This window comes from Pongo pygmaeus, chromosome 9 (genome assembly GCF_028885625.2).
Source record: "Pongo pygmaeus isolate AG05252 chromosome 9, NHGRI_mPonPyg2-v2.0_pri, whole genome shotgun sequence".
In the NCBI taxonomy this organism is placed as follows: domain Eukaryota; kingdom Metazoa; phylum Chordata; class Mammalia; order Primates; family Hominidae; genus Pongo; species Pongo pygmaeus.
This window is the reverse complement of record NC_072382.2, coordinates 17,652,120-17,670,521: the sequence shown is the minus strand read 5'-3', so window position 1 is coordinate 17,670,521 and position 18,402 is coordinate 17,652,120. Positions and strand designations below refer to the sequence as shown.

Sequence of the window (18,402 nt, the reverse complement as noted above, 5' to 3'; positions counted from 1 at the left end):
CCGGGCATTGATCCCCAGGACTGGCAAGAGTTGGAGAAGGCTAGTTTCCATAAGTCTAGAATAGCGGCCACATGTTGTTAGGTGGTGGGTTTAGTTTGGGATTGGCCTGCGGTTGCCAGGGAGGAGAGTTTGGCGGCGGAGGGTGGCACACAACATTTAGCGCGACGCAAAGGTACAGAAAAGACTGCGCGAAGCGAGGCTAGCAGTCGGACCTAGTCTCCGCCCCTTCCTGCTGTGTTCACCATTCCAGCGTCCTCTGTCCCCGCGACCCGAAGCGATGGGTGGTTCCGTCAGGCGTTTCCCGCACCTCCCCGCTCCCTGCTTGCAAAGTGGTTGTGCCCCAAGGTCCGCCTCCAGGCCACGTGGGTGCTGCGGGCCACGCTTTCCGTTCCTTGGAGAGGTTTCCGCTGTAGGAGCGGAGCTTCCGGGCTGCGCTCTTCGCTGCCCAGTTCCCGCTCAGTGGTCACGTCTCCGCCCCCCACCCACCAGTCCCGCTGCATTCTCGGCCGGGCTCTAGGCGCCATGGCTCCCCGCGGGAGGAAGCGTAAGGCTGAGGCCGCGGTGGTCGCCGTAGCCGAGAAGCGAGAGAAGCTGACGAACGGCGGGGAGGGAATGGAGGAGGCGACCGTTGTTATCGAGCATTGGTGAGGGACCTGGAGAGTAACGGGGGTGAGGGAACAGTGGCGCCGCGGAGCCAGGGGCCCCGGTTTCTAACCTCTCCGTCTCTCCCTAGCACTAGCTGACGCGTCTATGGGCGCAACGCCGCGGCCCTGAGCCAGGCGCTGCGCCTGGAGGCCCCAGAGCTTCCAGTAAAGGTGAACCCGACGAAGCCCCGGAGGGGCAGCTTCGAGGTGACGCTGCTGCGCCCGGACGGCAGCAGTGAGTGGGGACCTGGGTGTGGGGAAGAGGGACGTGGGGGAAAGGGACGTGGGTTCCGAAGAGAGGAGGCGCTATTCTTAGAAACTGCGGGAGTCTCATGGCTTCAGAGACGTGCTCGTGGGTTCCGAAGTATTGTAACTTCGCTTTATTCTGTCCTTTCAGGTGCGGAGCTCTGGACTGGCATTAAAAAGGGGCCCCCACGCAAACTCAAATTCCCTGAGCCTCAAGAGGTGGTGGAAGAGTTGAAGAAGTACCTGTCGTAGGGAGATTTGGGTAGAAGTCCTCATGCTGAGGTTTGAAATGGGAAGTGGGGGGCGCGACCGCTGTTGAGGAAGAGAAGGCATTGATCTTGGTGTGGCTACAAGTACCCACCTGGCGTGGGTAGCTCACGCCTGCAATCCCAGCACTCTGGGAGGTCGAGGCAGGAGTGGATGGCCAACATAGGGAGACCCCGTCTATTTGAAAACAAAAAACAAAAAAAAGACACAATATTGTTTTCTGTCTAGTGTGCCCTAAATGCAATTTATGTCCTTTGGGACACCGTAGTTGACTGTTGCCCTGGGGGTATGGACCAGTTTTCCATTTGGAAGTTTATTTCATGTTACTTCATTTATGCTTATCCCTACACTTTTGTTTGGTTCTTGGGTGTTCTGTTACTGTTCCCTGTGTTAACACTGCACTACAATACCATCACATTTGGTTACAAGGATTTTGACCTTGTCTTTGTCCCTAGTGCTTCATACAGTGCTTTGGCATGTTGTTCTGCACTTATTATGTTGAGTGAGATTTGGAGGAAGGATGCAATCCTTGAGCTTCAGGGTTTGTGAGTTCAAGGGTTGGGGAACATGTCTTCCTCAGTCCTTATGATTGCCTGGATCCTTTCTCTAACCTTATTTCCCTTCTCATTTTTTGCAGCTTTGTGTCCCTGGTGATGTTGGAACATTAATGATGGAACATGGCCAAACTTCAGTCATGTGCCTGAAGCCATGGTTTCTTCCCCGCCAGAAATGAAGGTTCAGTTATGAGGCAACCCTCTAGTAAGGCATTGTAAAAGTTACTGGATTTGGTTTAATAAAAGTTGAAATAAAGTATTTGAGTAATAGAGTAAAACTTAATCTTAAGGGATGGACAAAGCCAGCCTTGTGGAGTTGGTAGTCCTTGTGTTTTTCATAGCCCAAGATAGCCATGTGACCTGGAACTTTTAAAGAAAAAAATTTTTTTTAAGAGCCAGAGTCTCACTTCGTCACCCACGCTGGAGTATAGCGGTGCTATCTCGGCTCACTGCAACCTTTGTCTCCCAGGTTCAAGCGATACTCCTGCCTCAGTCTCCTGAGTAGCTGGGATCACAGGTGCACACCACCACGCCTGGCTAATTTTTTTATTTTTATTTTTAGTAAAGGCGGGGTTTCACCATGTTGGCCAGGCTAGTCTCAAACTCCTGACCTCAAGTGATACGCCTGCCTTGACCTCCCATAGTGCTGGGGTTACAGGCATGATGAGCCACTGCACCTGGCCTGACCTGCAACTTTTAGGATCTCTGGTAAAACATGAGAAATACTTGTAAAAATTATGGGAGCAAAGTAAATAATTTATTTTTTAAAAAAGCAACTGTATCTTTTTCAACTTACTTTTTGGAAGTAATGATGGAAGTACATCTTCTTGGCCCCTGCAGAGGTTTTAGCTAGACTTCCTAATACTGGCAGTGAATAAGCCCCACGTTAGGTGCTGGACAGCATCCATCACTCCCACCCACTTAGTATTCCTCCCAACACTGCTTCACACCTTCCTCTGGAACATTTTCTTAAACAATACCCCACCACAGAGGAGGGTGTTCTTTCTCAGCTTTTCCTAAATTACCAGTGACTGGATGCCTTATGACCCGAGAGACCTGGCCTTGGCTGTTACCTATGACCCACCAGAATTGGGGAGCACACAGTTTGTTTCAGTTGTCGCTAACCGGAAAATAGATTACAAATAAGATGGTACAAGTTCATAATTTTCTATCTGTGGTACCCTTGGCTTCTGAGGCTTAGGGAAGGGAGGAAGGGACCTACAAAGAGCCAGGGTACACCTGCCTCTTGTGCCAAGGGCACGTGCCAGCTTCTCTGCCAGTAAGCCTTTTGCTAGCTAACACTTCTCACCCTCCCAAGGCCCCTAACCTGCCCTCCCCCCTCCACTATGTTAGTATATCTACCTCTGTTTCTGACTCTGAGGAAGGGTCAGGCCACACGGAGGGAACACTAGTGGGTACCAGCCTCCCCTCTGCTGTCCAGTCTACCACATCAATCTCTTCCTCTTCAGAGCTGGCAGGAAGTGAGCCTAGTAGTTCAGAGTGACCAGATACCTCCTTGCCTGCCTTGGGAGAAGGGTATAATAACTCATCTGTAGTCAAGGAGACTTCCAGCCCAGTCTCCACCCAGTTTGAGCAGGGAGGTGAGAGGTCCCCATAAGACCTCTGGGGAGTATTAAGGGAGCTGACATGGAGAAGTTTGTCTTCTTGACCATCCAGTGGCTGGGAGCTGGTAATTTCAAGGTCTGGTGTCCAACGGCCTCCTACTGAAAGCACTTCTCCACTCACCTCAGAGGGCATGACAAGGGGGCTAAGGAGCTCAGTTGGCTCTCTGTTCTCATCAGCAGGTTCCTTTTCCAATTCTGTGAGCTCCCTGGGCCAGAGTTCCATGTCTGGTAGACACCATTCTTCCCCTTCAATCCAGTTCTTTCCTGTTTCTGTCAGATGATAGGTAGGTGTTCTGCAGCCCTCAGCCCCTGGACTCTCCAGAGACCCTATAGGTGGTTCAATGTCTGAGCCACAGAGCATGAAGTCCAGGATCTCCTCCAGCTCACTGGTGGCAGCAGCACTTGTGATTCGGTACTCCTCAGCCTCACAGGGCTGCTCCAGCAGAGCTGTGTCAAATGCATAGGGTTCTCTGCAGTCAGTAGCCAACACAGGTTCCTTCTCTACCAGTTCTGGACCGGACTCAAACTCTGACTTCACCACTGGGTGGTCTGGGGAGTGGCTAGCAGAGACCAGAATGTCTTGTAGCCTAGTGCACACGGGGGAGTCCTGACACAGTTCTGTTCTAGTAGGTGACATTTCCTGCTCATTACCAGAGAATGGCTGAGTTCCTGAAGGCACTTGGAAGTCTCCTCCGGGATCTGGGATCTGGGGGCTATCTTGAGAGTTTTTGAGGGGAGTCTCTTGTACCACTTCCCAGCAAGTCCCATTGACAATCTTCCTAAGTTTAACTCTCCCAACCTGCCCCTCCTCTGCAGAGTCTGAGTTAGGTGCCCTGACTTCAGGGCTCCGCTTCCTGCCCCCACCTGTCTTTCCCAGACCAGATGGGCTTGGGGTGCTCTGTAGAGGACTAGCTCTGCCTGGTTTTGGCTTGTCCTCTGGTGCTTCTTTATTTACACTCCTCTGCCGCCAAAGACGCCGGCCAGGGGTTGCAGGCACTGAGCTAGATCCACTTAAAATGCTGGAAGGCTTTGATGTACAGATATCAGGAGATGGCTTTGAGCGACTGAGCCTGATCTTTCTGGGCAACAGGTGTTTGTCCACAGAGGGGTACAAGCTGGGTGGGGAGAGCACTGTAGGATCAAGGGCAGTGTCATTCTTGTTCTCTCTAGGCTCTTGACTATGGCTTGATGGTGAAGAGCTTTTTTCTTGTGGAGTTGGGCAGGCTCTGGCCTTCCTCTTGAGCAGAAGAGTGCCAGACAAATTGTCTGCATTCTGTCGGTTGTTCTCCTGGGGCCCCTCTTTCTTCCCCAAGGACTTCAATCTTATTGCCCCAAGAGGACAAGGAGTTTGAGTAGCGGGCAGTGGGGTGTGAGGGTGGTGGCTGGGTGTCACCACTCTGGCAGAGATTGGTGCAGCACTTGTTGGTTGTAAGCACTCTCGGTTCAGCCTTCGGCCCTGTGGGGCCTTCACCAACTTTCCACCCTCAAGCTGAAGGGATTCCAGCTCAGACACACGGAGCTGACGGGCAGCAGATAGCACATCCTGGGCTTCTTCTTGAGATACTTCCATTTCTGAGGTATACAAGAAGTCCACCAGCTTCCTAAGTGTGCTGATCTTCAGGCCACCCAGCTCCAGCACCACCTTCCGACCCTGAGCTGGCCTCTCCTGCTCCAGGCGCTCTGTGAAGAAGGGGCTGCAAGCTGACAGGATGCAGCAGTGAGCTGGAACTGCCTCACCTGAAGGGAAACCCAAATACTTTTGTTATCAGGTAGACTGGCAAGTTCATGGGCTAAGCATAGACATTACTACCCAAATGTACTGCCCCTTCTTTTATATTCCTTCCATGGGACTTCAAGTAAAAGAAAAAAATTATTCTTTTGCCTGCCTGGAACCTTCTGCCATTACCTTTTGCCTAGCTTTTTTTTTTTTTTTTTTGAGACAGTCTCGCTCGGTTGCCCAGACTGGAGTTCAGTGGTGCAATCTCAGCTCACTGCAACCTCTGCCTCCCGGGTTCAAGCAGTTCTCCTGTCTTAGCCTCCCGAGTAGCTGGGATTACAGGCGCACACCACCACGCCCGGCTAATTTTTGTATTTTTAGTAGAGACGGGGTTTCACCTTGTTGGTCAGGCCGGTCTCCTGATCTCAGGTGATCCACCTGCCTCGGCCTCCCAGAGTGCTGAGATTACAGGCGTGAGCCACCGTGTCCAGCCCGTTAACTTGTTTCTTTATTCTCAAAATCTACCTTTGTCATCACTTCCTTCAGAAAGCCTCCTGGGGCTGAGTGCGGTGCCACATGCTTGAAATCCCAACTGCTAGGTAGGCTGAGGCAGGAGGATTGCTTGAGTCCAGGACTTTGAGACTAGCCTGAGCAACACAGTTATACCTTGTCTCCAAAAAAAAAAAAAAAAAAAAAAGCCTTCCTCCACCCCACCACAAGTCTGAGTTAGGTGTTCCTGGGCAGAGGTACTCTGTAGCTATCATGGCACTTAGCTATCTGTATTGTAATTATCCATCTCCTTCACTAGGCTGTAACTCTGTGAGGACACGGACCACATCTGTCTTTCTCACTGAGATATATTCAGTGCCTGACACAAAATAGAGGATCATCATTCTTGCTGAATTTAATTTTATTGACTCAAACAAGAGTTCAAAAACTTTTATAGAAGCAACTTGTGGTCTAACAGAAAGAGCTATGGAGGTGGACGATCTGCTGTGCTGTAGCCACTGCCTACTAGGCAGTGGTCTGTTCTGAGCCACCTCATTTAATGGGTACTTCCCAGGCAATCTCACTTCGTTTCTTCCATGGCTTTAATTACAAAAGGCTTGCTGATGATTCCCAGATCCATACCTCTGCCTAGATCTCTTTCCTGAGGGAGTAAACATACCACAGCTGGCATGTCTACATATATGCCTCACAAGCACCTTCAATGCAACTTTTCCAGAAAATGAACTTATTCCCCACCCCAAAAAACCTCTCTGATTTTCTACTTCAAAGTAAGGCATCATATTCACCCAGTTGCCTGAGCTTGAAAACCAGAAGTCATTTTTAATTTTCCCTCCTTTACCCATCACATCTAATTAAGTATCAGGGTTTTTTGTTTTTGTTTTTGTTTTTTTTTGAGGCAGAGTCTCACTCTTTGGCCCAGGCTGGAGTGCAATGGTGCGATCTCGGCTTACTGCAACATCCGCCTCCTGGGTTCATGCGATTCTCCTGCCTCAGCCTCCCAGGCGCCTGCCACCGTGCCTGGCTAATTTTTGTATTTTTAGTAGAGACAGGGTTTCACCATGTTGGCCAGACTGATCTTGAACTCCTGACCTCAGGTGATCCACCCGCCTCGGCCTCCAAAAGTGCTGGGATTACAGGCGTGAGCCACCACACCAGCCAGGGTTGTTTTGTTTTTTGAGACAGGGTCTTGCTCTGCCAACCAGGCTGGAGCACAGTGACACAATCATAGCTCACTGCAACCTCAACCTCCCAGGCTCTGGTGATTATCTTACCTCAGCCTCTTGAGTAGCTGGGACTACAGGCATATACCACCTTAGCCAGCTAATTGTTTGTATTTTTTAATAGAAACAGGGTTTTACCATATTGCCTAGGCTGGTCTCAAACTCCTGGGCTAAAGCAATCTGTCTGCCTTGGCCTCCCAAAGTGCTGGGATTGCAACTGCAGCTGGCTATTTTTATTTTTTAGAGACAAGGTCTCAGTACATTGCCTAGGCTGGTCTTGAACTCCTTGCCTCAAGTGATCCTCCTTCCTTGGCTTCCCAAAGTGCTGAGATTATAGGCATGAGCAACTGTGCCCAGCCTCTAATTAAATATCAGGTTTTTTTAAAGCTAATATTTGTTGAGTCATTATGTGCCATCAGGCATTGTTCTAAGTGTTTTACCAATATTAATTTATTTAATCTTCACTGTAACTCTAAAGTAGCTACTGTTATTATAAATGAGTAAACTGAGGCATAGTTAAGTAACATTCTTACAACTGCAAAGTAGCAGGGACAAGATTTGAATTCAAGGCCGGGCACAGTGGCTCACACCTGTAATCCTAGCACTTCAGGAGACTGAGGCGGGAGGATCACTTGAGTACAAGAGTTTGAGACTAACCTGGGCAAAACAGTGAGACCTTGTCTCTAAAAAGAAAAAAAAGAAAAAAAAAAGAATTTGAGCCAGAAAGTCTGGCTACAGAGTCTGCCCTTAACCACTTCAGCAACTTTTGTAAACTCTCTTTAATAGCTCACATTTTTATCTTCTCAATGCCTTAATTCAGGCCATCATCCCCTCTCTCCTGGATTATGAAACAGCTGCCTATCTAGGCTCAGTAACCAATAATGACTGAATGTTGTTTCTAAACAACAAGCTGAATGTTGTTTCTAAAGCAGGTATCAGATTATAACCTCCTGCATAAAACTGTTCAGTATGTTTCCCAGTGTCCTGAAATACCTACTTCCTTTGCATGACACTTCAGAACTCACATGTTTACTAATTTCTCTTTTCCTCTCCGGTCAATACACGTTTTATAGTCTGCTCTAATAATAACGAACAAATCCGTGGTCACATCTCTGAACCTGTATACATGCTGCTGTCTGCCAGGAAAAATCTTTCCCTGCTTCCTCCCACTTGTCTTTCAGATCTCACCTAAGGGGTTATTCCAAGAAAAGTTCCCTAACCCTTGTCTCCCAGTCTCCTCAAGTCTGTGAAGGATGTTCCTTTTTTATCCTCCTAAGTCTGCCTATACTTACTCAATTATATTTTTAATATATTGCACAGTTACTTGAATGCATTGGATTTTTGAATGTCTTCTTCCCCTTATAAGATTTCCTTAAGAAGAGGAACTTTTGTATGACCACGGTAGCAGTGTTTAGCATACAACAGGCAACTGATACTTTTTTTCTTTATTTGGAATTAAATAGTCAATCTCAACTCTGCACTTACTAAGAGAAGCAGCAGGCAAATCACTTAACTGTAGTCCTCAACTCATTCATATGTAGAATTGGAACCATATAGCTAAGGCTTCTCTTACAAGACTGTTAGAATCAGATGAGACATGGCTGGGTGCTGTGGCTCACACCTGTAATCCCAGCATTTTGAGAGGCCGAGGCAGGTGGATCATTTGAGGTCAGGAGTTCAAGACCAGCCTGGCCAACATGGTGAAACCCGGTCTCTACTAAAAAATACAAAAATTAGCCGGGTGTGGTGGCATATCCCTGTAATCCCAGCTACTCAGGAGACTGAGGGAGGAGAATCGCTTGAACCCAGAAGAAGGCGGAGACAGCAGTGAGCTGAGACCGCGCAATTGCACTCCAGCCTGGGCGACAGTGCAAGAGTCTCAAAAAAAAAAAAAAAAAAAAAAAAATCAAAAGAGACACTATACTGTATGTACTCCACAAACAAACTGTAGAGTGGTATACAATATTGGTTATCATAATTCTTCTTTATAAATGAAGAAATTGAGCCCCAGAGAGATGAAGTTACCTGCCCATTTCTTGGGCCTTTATATATCAGGATCTACTTAGTAACTCTGACTCCTAATCTTGGGCCTTGTACATTATATATCAGGGTCTACTTTATGCTGAATTAACATTTCCAGTGTGAAGTGAAGGGGTGGAAATAACCTATACATTTTTAGTTCTAGCAACAAACAACAAGTCATCAATTTGAAGATTAAAGAAATTAAGCAGGCTGGGCGATGTGGCTCACGCCTGTAATCCCAGCACTTTGGGAGGCTGAGACAGGCGAATCATGAGGTCAGGAGTTCGAGACCAGCCTGGCCAACATAGTGAAACCCCATCTCTACTAAAAATACAAAAAATTTGCCGGGTGTGATGGCACGCACCTGTAGTCCCAGCTACTCGGGAGGCGGAGGCGGCAGAATCGCTTGAACGCAGGAGGTGGAGGTTGCAGTGAGCCGAGACCCTGCCATTGCACTCCAGCCTGGATGACAGAGTGAGACTCTGTCTCAAAAACAAAACAACAACAACAACAAAAAAGAAAATGGGAAAAAGGTCGGACGTGGTGGCTCACGCCTATAATCCCAGCACTTTGGCAAGCCGAGGCGGGTGGATCACTTGAGGCCAGGAGTTTGAGACCAGCCTGGCCATCGTGGCAAAACCTCATCTCTACTAAAAATACAAAAATTAGCTGGGCGTAGTGGCGCATGCCTGTAATCTCAGCTACTTGAGAAGGCTAAGGCATGAGAATCACTTGAACCCAGGAGGCGGAGGTTGCAGGGAGCTGTGATTGTGCCACCACACTCCTGCCTGGGCAAGAGAGTGAGACTCTCAAAAAAAGGAAAACATAATAGTATCATCTAACACATATTGTGGTTAGTATATTAAAAGCACTATTCTAAGTGCTTACCCACATTAACTCTTAATCTTCACAACCATCCCATTGGAATATTATCCATGTTATATAGAATGTATCTGCTTATAAAACTTTACAATTAGATTTATTATTTAAGAGAAAGAAGCAAAGTCACAATTTCACTCTTGAAAACAGTAGTAATTGTCCTAGAAACAAAGAGCCCTTTACCAAATAGTTTGGTCATAGGCAGTAACATTTTGCTGATTTTATCCTTTACCCTCTGGCCCTGAACTCATCTTATTCTATGGTGAGTTTTCAGTTGAATTCCCACCACTCTCTTACCTTCTGCCTGCAGAAGGACATCACAGAACACATCACTCTGCTGCTGGTGATGAAGCTGCAGAAAAGCTAACCTGAGGAACCGGGGGTTCCTGTATAGGATTTTGGGACTGGCAGGAGAGCACATGTTGGCAAGAGTCTTAACAAACCTAGGTTTTCACAGATCAGACTCCTGTAGGTGAGATAATACATTTCAGAGGCATGGTTATATCTAATTTGTTTTTTGTCTTGAAATGGCAGGGGAATTTTGAAAGTGAGAGATAATAGTATGAGTTGAGGAAACATCAGCCCAGAAATTGTGCCAAGGATATCTCAAGAAAGAAAATTATCATAGTGGTTACATGTGGGAGCTCAGAGATAAGCCTAGGTTTGGGTCTTGGCTCTATTTATTAGCCTGGCTGTATAATCTCACACAGGTGACCTAACTTCTCTGAGTCTCACTTTCCTATCCATGAAATGGAATAATAGTACTTACCTTGTAGGGTTGTTTTAAAGATTAAATGAGTCAGTGAAGGTAAAGTTGCTTAGCACAGTGAGTGCCTGGCACAAAATAACTACCATGCCCCAAATGGTAACTATTATTATCCTTCAACCTTCCCCATTTCCATTACCACTGAGACTCAACTGCTACAATGCTGACTACTTATATTCTTCCTGAACACCACATCCCAGCTCCATAGGTATAATCTTCAATTTAACACTTTTAAGGAAACATTACTGGGTATAAAATTATCTCTAGTAAGTCGTATGCGCCTTCTTTTCTCTGAGTTCACTGTATCACACTAACCAGCAGAGGGTGCACAATAAAGAAGAGAAGCCTCTGACTGTGGGAAGGTCTCTCACAGAACCAAGGACATTGCCACCCTTTGCTGGTGTACTTGACCAAAGCGAGCCTGACTGACCCTGGCAGTAAGGAAATAATTTGGCCTTTACGTTTGTATAGTTAATTACCAGGCTAACAATGCAGCAAGGATAGTTAAGCATTTTACCCCTCCCAAAACAAATTGAGTATTCTGACTTCAGGCTTATGTCCAGCTTTTTAGCTCCGAAACCCCCCCACTCACTGCACAGCTGTGTTCCTTTCCTGGAATGCAGTTTTCTATCAGCACTGAGGGTCCGAACAGTTCACGTCAAAACTATCAGGAAAGAAGAGTGAAAAGGTAAATTAAGAGAAGGCAGGCTTGGCCGGGTGGGGTGGCTCACGCCTGTAATCTCAGCACTTTGGGAGGCCGAGGGGGGTGGATCACCTGAGGTTAGGAGTTTGAGACCAGCCTGGCCAACATGGTGACTCCCCGTCTCTACAAAAATACGAAAATTAGCCGGGCGTGGTGGCAGGCGCCAGTAATCCCAGCTTCTCGGGAGGCTGAGGTGGGAGAATCGCTTGAACCTGGGAGGCAGAGGTTGCAGATAGAGCCACTGCACTCCAGCCTGGGCGACAGAGCGAGACTCCGTCTCAAAAAAAAAAAAAAAAAAAATTCCCATCCCAGTAAGAGAGATGTGGATGGAGGATGGCAGCTGTTGCAAGGGCCCTGGGGAAGCTTCTCAATCCACGAGCGCCTTGTCTTGCCCCCAGACCCAACCTGAAATAGCTTTTTGGTAGACTTTGCTCCTGTTGCTTTCTCTGTGCTTGTCCTCTGTCCAGCCTGCCTTGCTTCCTCTCAATGTCCAGCGTTGAGTCGGGAGGCTGAGCAAAGAAGCGCAGGTGGGCCAACGGCTGAGTGCTTCACCTCCCCGTCCAGAAGCCAGGGAATCGGTGTTGGCGGAGAAAGCAGGGCGTCAGGGAGAGCCCTGCAAAGCGGGGTGCCCCGCACGCTTGGGCGCCCTGGCCCAACTCCTTTGAAGAAAGACTTCTAGGCGCGAGGGTTTCTGGGAATGGAGCGTGGGGATCCGGGAGGCCCAAAGTCAGGACTTCCCGTCACGACCACCTCCGCCAGCATAGACTTTGCAGACAGCCCCTGGCGCCCTTGTATCCCTGCGGGCCTCAGCACCCACATGCACTGGGTGGTAGTGATAGCGAGGGTTGTAAGGCTAGGCGGCCAGCGCCACACTCCTCGTGCCACCGTCCTAGCTCGCTGCGCGTCGCAGAGCCCTACGCCCCTCCTCCTCCCGAGTCCTCGGGCCTCCGTCGTCCGGCATACGTCATCCCCATTGGCCGAAGGCTCCTGGGAGAACCAATCAGAGCGCGAGGAGCCCTTTGGGCGGGAAGCCCTCGACTGGCTAAGTCTCGAGGGACTTGAGGGCTGAGGGAAGATGGCTGGGCTGCAAGAGGCAAGGGGATGGGCCCGTCGGGGAGGAATTCTTGTGAAAGCCGTCGTCTCCCTCAGCACTCGATGAAAACACAGCGAAAAAGAGGGTAGGGATGCTGTAGTAGAGCAGGTGCCAAGGCGGTTAAGGGTCATGTCCGTCTTCCCCTTGAAGAGGCAGTAGATGCCCTTGGCTCTGCCTGGAGCGCTCCAGGCTTCGTGGAGGAAGTCCCTGGATGGCTCTGGTAACACCAGGTCCCCCATATGGCTAATTTAGAAATCTCCTAAGACCGGAGATGTTATGGAATAAGGTCCTTGGGCAGTTTCTGAATTCAGTTTCTTCACTGATTCCACTCCAACCCCAAATCTTGGAGAACTAATGACCCAGGGGTTTTGCAGAAATTCCCTCCCTCCCACCCCCGCGAACTGTCTCCATTATCGTTACAGAGATGATTTTAAAAAAATGTTAATTAGGCCTGGCGCGGTGGTTCACGCCTGTAATCCCAGGACTTTGGGAGGCTGAGGGGGACGGATCACGAGGTCAGGAGTTAGAGACCAGCCTGGCCAACATGGTGAAACCCCGTCTCTACAAAAATACAAAAAATTAGCCGGGCCTGGTGGCGCGTGCTGTAATCCCAGCAACTCGGGAGGCTGAGGCAGGAGAATCGTTTGAACTCGGGAGGCAGAGGTTGCAGTGAGCCAAGATGACGCCACTGCACTCCAGCCTGGGTGACAGAGCAAGACTCAGTCTCAGAAAAAAAAAAAAAAAAGGTAATTAATGTTGCCCAGGATGTGACGCTATCCCGGCTCACTGCAGCCTCGACCTCTGGAGCTCCAGCAATCCTTCCACCTCAGCCTCCCAAGTAGCTGGGGCTATAGGCGAGTGCCACCATGCCCGGCTGATTTAATTGTTTTTCTTTTCTTTCTTTTTGGAAACAGAGTTCTGCTCTTCTTGTCCAGGCTGGAGTGCAAGGCATGATCTTGGTTCAATGCAACCTCCACCTCCGGGTTCAAGCAATTCTCCTGCCTCAGCCTCCTGAGTAGCTGGGATTACAGGCATGTGCCACCATGCCCAGCTAAGTTTTGTATTTTTAGTAGAGACAGGGTTACCCCATGTTGGCCAGGCTGGTCTCGAACTCCTGACCTCAGGTGATCCACCCACTTCGGCTTCCCAAAGTGCTGGGATTACAGGCGTCAGCTACCGCACTTGGACTGATTTTCTTTTTCTTCTTCTCTTTCTTTTTCCCCTTCCCTCCCTCCCTCCCTTGTTTCCTTCCTCCTGTCTTTCTCTTGTTCTCTTCTCTTTCTTTTCTTTTCCCTTCCCTCCTTCCCTCCCTCCCTCTCTTCCTTCTTTCTGTCTTTCTCTTGTTTGCTTTCTTTTCTTTTCTTTTCCCTCCCTCCCTTCCCCTCCCCCTCCCTCCCTCCCTCCCTTCCTTCCTTCTTTCTCTTGTTCGCTTTCTTTCCTTTTTTTCTTTTCCCTCCCTCCCTTCCCCTCCCCTCCCCCTCCCTCCCTTCCTTCCTTTCTGTCTTTCTCTTGTTCACTTTCTTTCCTTTCTTCTTTTCCCTCCCTCCCCTCCCTTCCTCTGCCCCCTCCCTCTCTCCCTTCCTTCCTTCTTTTTTTTTCTTTTTTCTTCTGTGTGTTCTTTCTTTCATTCATTCTTTCTTTCATTCTTTCGCTGTTTTTGTTCTTTTTTTTCTTTTTTAAAAGAGAGACAGGGTCAGCCGGGCGTGGTGGCTCACGCCTGTAATCCCAGCACTTTGGGAGGCTGAGGCAGGTGGATCACGAGGTCAGGGGTTTGAGACCAGCCTGGCCAACATGATGAAACCCTGTCTCTACTAAAAATAAAAAAATTAGCTGGGCATGGTGGCACACATTGGGGTGGCTACTGGGGCGGCTGAGCCAGGAGAATGGCTTGAACCCAGGAGGCAGAGGTTGGAATGAGCTGAGATCATGCCACTGCACTCCAGCCTGGGTGACAGAGCAAGACTCTGTCTCAAAAAAGAAAAAAAATAGAGACAGGGTCTCTCTACGTTGCCCGGGCTGGTCTCAAACTCCTGGGCTCACTCGATCCTCCCACCTTGGCCTCCCAAAGTGCTGGCATTACAGGCGTGAGCCACCGAGCCCAGACCAGAGACAATTTATTTAGCCCAGTTCCTGACTGGAATCAGCTGTTTTCAGGGATGATACTAAAAATTAAATTATCTCAAGATTTTTTTTTTTTTTTTTTTTTTGAGACAGAGTCTCCCTCTGTTGGAGTGCAGTGGCACCATCTTGGCTTACTGCAACTTCCGCCTCCTGGGTTCAAGCGATTCTCCAGCCTCAGCCTCCCAAGTAGCTGGGATTACAGGCACTCACCACCATGCCCAGCTAATTTTTGTATTTTTAGTAGAGATAGGGTTTCACCATGTTGGCCAGGCTGGTCTCAAACTCCTGACATCAGGTGATCCGTCCGCCTCAGCTTCCCAAAGTGCTGGGATTACAGGCGTGAGCTACTGTGCCTGGCCTAATTATCTCAAGATTAAATATTTACAGAGAATGCCAACCCATGGTATAATTCTGGACAGCAGTTCTTTCCCCTGTGTATGTTAGGACCTGGGCCGTGGCTTCAGTTATTGCCCCTCAGTAGTTGCTCTGTGATGTCCAGCTCTGGGTGAGAATGGCTGAATCCAAAGCCGCTGGTGACACAGTGGGGTGAATTGAAATGAACCAGCTCCCACTGAGGCCAACTGGAGGTAGAAAGGAAGAAAAATGCCTAAGACAAGGGGAACATGCAAAGGGACAAAACATAGAGGGGTGAGGGTACAGTGTGCCCAAATGTCTTTATTGATATCTAACACCTTTTCAAAAAGGATTTGAGGTTGTTGGTTGAAATGGTGGTGTGGGGAGTGCATTTCCAAGTCAGGTACTATTTCCCCTAGGCTGAGGCCTCTGATGTTGAGATGGAGAAAGAAACAAAGAACAGAAAACATTTTTGGTTGCTGTTGTCTTACTTTGAAGAAGAAGCAATTAGTGAAAGACGTAAAACTTAGCAGGAGGACAGATTTTAGATGTTGTCAGTAGCAGCAACAACAGCACCACACACACACACACACACACACACACACACGCACACACGTAAATAAGCAAGGAAAACAGAAGGCAGAACAACCCTTGTTTATGGCATCTGTTACTATAGAATCAGGACTTGATTGGGCAGGTAGAGTACCACTATAGATGATTCTGTGGAGGTGTAAGGAAATTATAAATGTATGTCTTCTCATTAATATATTGCCATGATGATTAAATTAATTTTCAAGAAGTGGAGAGGACTTCTTATTTTTTTAATCTAACATCATTTTAGTTAAATCTTGTGTTGGTAGAATTTCTTAAGGCGGTTAAGGTGGCTCAGGCTGGTAATCCCAGCACTTTGGGAGGCTGAGGCAGGCAGATCACTTGAGGTCAGGAGTTTGAGACCAGCCTGGCCAACATGGCGAAACCCTGTCTCTACTAAAAATACAAAAATTAGCCAGACATGGTGGTGGGCACCTATAATCCCAGCTACTCGGGAGGCTGAGGCAGGAGAATTGGCATGAGCCCAGTAGGCGGAGGTTGCAGTGAGCTGACATCACACCACTGCACTCCAGCCTAGGCAACAGAGCAAAAAAAAAAAAAAAAAAGAAAGATAAAAAGAACTTCTAAAGGGATTGATAAATGGCCATCCTATCCAGGGCTTCAAAAATGACAAACTTTGATTGTAATGTGTAACCACCAGAGGGTAGAAAGGAGTAAAAATATTTTGTTTTTCTTTGTATGCATAACCAGTGGGGTTTTTGGAGTTGAATTTTTAAAATTTCTTCTTGGCATTTATAGTTTTAGCCTATTTTATTTTATTATTTATTATTTTATTTATTTTTGAGACAGAGCCTCACTCTGTCGCCCAGGCTGGAGTGCAGGCGCAATCTTGGCTCACTGCAACCTCCACCTCCTGGGTTCAAGCAATTCTGCTGTCTCAGCCTCTCGAGTAGCTGAGACTACAGGTGCATGACACCACACCTGGCTAATTTTTGTTTTTTTAGTAGAGATGAGGTTTCAGCATATTGGTCAGGCTGGTCGGGAACTCCTGACCTCTGGTGATCCACCTGCCTTGACCTTCCAAAGTGCTGGATTAGAGATGTGAGCTACTGCACCCAGCCTTATTTTATTTTTGAGACAGGGTCTCACTTTGTCACCTAGGCTGGAGTGCAGTGGCACAAACACAGCTCACTGCAGCCTTGAACTCCTGGGCTTAAGCAATCCTCCTACCTCAGCCTCCCAAATTAGCTGGGACCACAGGTATGCACCACCATGCCCCGCTAATTGTTTTTTTTTAAAGTTTTTTTTGTAGAGGTAAGGGTCTTGCAGTGTTTCCTAGGCTGGTCTTGAACTCCTGGGCTTAAACAGTCCTCCTGCCTTGGCCTCCAAAATGCAGGGATTACAGGCATTAGCCACTGTACCTGGCTGTTTTAGTCTATTTTAGAACTAGAATCATCACAGCACAACACTCTGCCCTATATAATAATTTTAATATTTCTTTTTTAAACACACTTTTTTTTTCCTCTGTTGGCTTTTTCCTAATCTTTCACCATTTTATGGTATCTTGTTTTTCTGGTTTTGTTTGTGGTAATGATTGTAGATGGGGACATTAAACTTTGAGGTTGTAAAACTGAGCACGGAGTGTAATATTCCATGCATCAAAACAAAAGAAAAAAAGAAAGAAAAAAAAATAAAACAATCCTATATGTCTAAAACGTATCTTATGTCTATTTCTCTCCATTTTTACTGCTGCCCTAATCCAAGTCCCTATCACTGCAGCTTGACCAGTACAATGGCCTTTAAACTCCTCTTGGGCCAGGCGTAGTAGCTCACATCTGTAATTATGGCACTTTGGGAGGCCAAGGCAAGCAGATCACTTGAGGTCAGGAGTTTGAGAGTAGCCTGGCCAACATGGCAAAACCCAGTCACTACTAAAAATACAGAAATTAGCTGGGTGTGGTGGTTCATGCCTGTAATCCCAGCTACTGAGGAGGCTGAGGCAGAAGAATCGCTTGCACCCAGGAAGTGGAGGTTATAGTCAGCTGAGATGGCACTACTGCACTCTAGCCTGGGCAACAGAGTGAGACTGTCTCAAAAAAATTAAAAATAAATAAATAAATAAATAAATTAACTTGTCTTGCTTTCACTCTTATCCCTCCTTAATCTATTTTTGCATAAATCTATCAGACCATTTCTTTCTTTTTTTTTTTTTTTTTTTTGAGACGGAGTCTCGCTGTGTTACCCAGGCTGGAGTGCAGTGGTGTGATCTCGGCTCACTGCAACCTCCACTTCCCAGGTTCAAACAATTCTCTGCCTCAGCCTCTTGAGTAGCTGGGATTACAGGTTCCTGCCACCACGCCCAGGTAACTTTTTTGTATTTTTAGTAGAGACGAGGTTTCGCCATCTTGGCCAGGCTGGTCTTGAACTCCTGATCTCGTGATTCACTTGCCTCAGCCTCCCAAAGTGCTGCGATTACAGGCGTGAGCCATGGTGCCTGGCCGCTCAATTCTTTCTTTTTTTATTTTGGAGATAGGGTTGCGCTCTGTCACCCAGGCTGGAGTGCAGTGGCCTGATCACAGCTCATTACAGTCTGGAACTCCTGGATTCAAGTGATCCTCCCGCCTCAGCCTTCCGAGGAGCTGGATCCACAGGCTCATGCCGCCACACCTGGCTAATTATTTTTATTTTTATTTTATTTTATAGAGATGAGGTCTTGCTATGTTGCCCAGGCTGTCTTGAACTCCTGAACTCCCGCCTCAGCCTCTTAAAGTGCTTGGATTACTGGCATGAGCTATTGCACCCACCCAGATCTTTTAAAAATGTGATCATGTCACTCTGTTTAAAACCCCCTGGCCGGGCACGGTGGCTCATGCCTATAATCCCAGCACTTTGGGAAGCCAAGGCAGGTGGATCACAAGGTCAGGAGTTCAAGACCAGCCTGGCCAAGATGGTGAAACCCCGTCTCTACTAAAAATACAAAAATTAGCTGGGCGTGGTGGCAGGCGCCTGTAATCCCAGCTACTCGGGAAGCTGAGGCAGGAGAATTGCTTGAACCCGGGAGGCGGAGGTTGCAGTGAGCTGAGATCATGCCACTGCACTCCAGCCTGGGCGACAGATGGAGACTCCGTC

At 47.9% G+C, this 18,402-nt stretch overlaps 2 protein-coding genes across 4 annotated transcripts; one reads left to right on the top strand and one right to left on the bottom strand.

Moving 5' to 3' along the window:
- The first annotated feature begins 44 nt into the window (after positions 1-44).
- SELENOH (selenoprotein H) lies at positions 45-1,967 on the top strand. 3 transcript variants are annotated; one of them, XM_063671810.1, is made up of 4 exons: positions 45-644; positions 734-879; positions 1,042-1,152; positions 1,795-1,967. In XM_063671810.1, the coding sequence occupies exons 1-3, from the start codon at positions 523-525 to the stop codon at positions 1,140-1,142; spliced, it is 369 nt and encodes a 122-aa protein (XP_063527880.1). In that variant the 5' UTR covers positions 45-522; the 3' UTR covers positions 1,143-1,152; positions 1,795-1,967. The 3 variants fall into 3 exon arrangements, with proteins under 3 accessions (XP_063527880.1, XP_054294276.2, XP_063527879.1); XM_054438301.2 differs by having other exon boundaries at positions 1,042-1,172; XM_063671809.1 differs by having other exon boundaries at positions 734-1,967.
- Positions 1,968-2,446: 479 nt separating this feature from the next.
- Positions 2,447-12,068, bottom strand: BTBD18 (BTB domain containing 18). The gene is made up of 4 exons (XM_054438296.1): positions 11,559-12,068; positions 11,043-11,114; positions 9,982-10,150; positions 2,447-5,073 (listed from the first exon to the last, which is right to left on the bottom strand). Exons 3-4 carry the CDS (start codon positions 10,103-10,105, stop codon positions 3,056-3,058), a joined length of 2,142 nt encoding a protein of 713 aa, XP_054294271.1. The 5' UTR covers positions 10,106-10,150; positions 11,043-11,114; positions 11,559-12,068; the 3' UTR covers positions 2,447-3,055.
- Positions 12,069-18,402: the final 6,334 nt, after the last annotated feature.

What these genes read in the sequence shown, in the direction of transcription:
- BTBD18 (XM_054438296.1), bottom strand. Translation starts at nt 10,105, where the DNA reads ATGTGCTCTCCTGCCAGTCCCAAAATCCTATACAGGAACCCCCGGTTC. An exon ending in TGTCCTTCTGCAGGCAGAAG is followed by an intron (nt 5,074 to 9,981) that starts GTAAGAGAGTGG and finishes GTTTCCCTTCAG; the next exon opens with GTGAGGCAGTTCCAGCTCAC.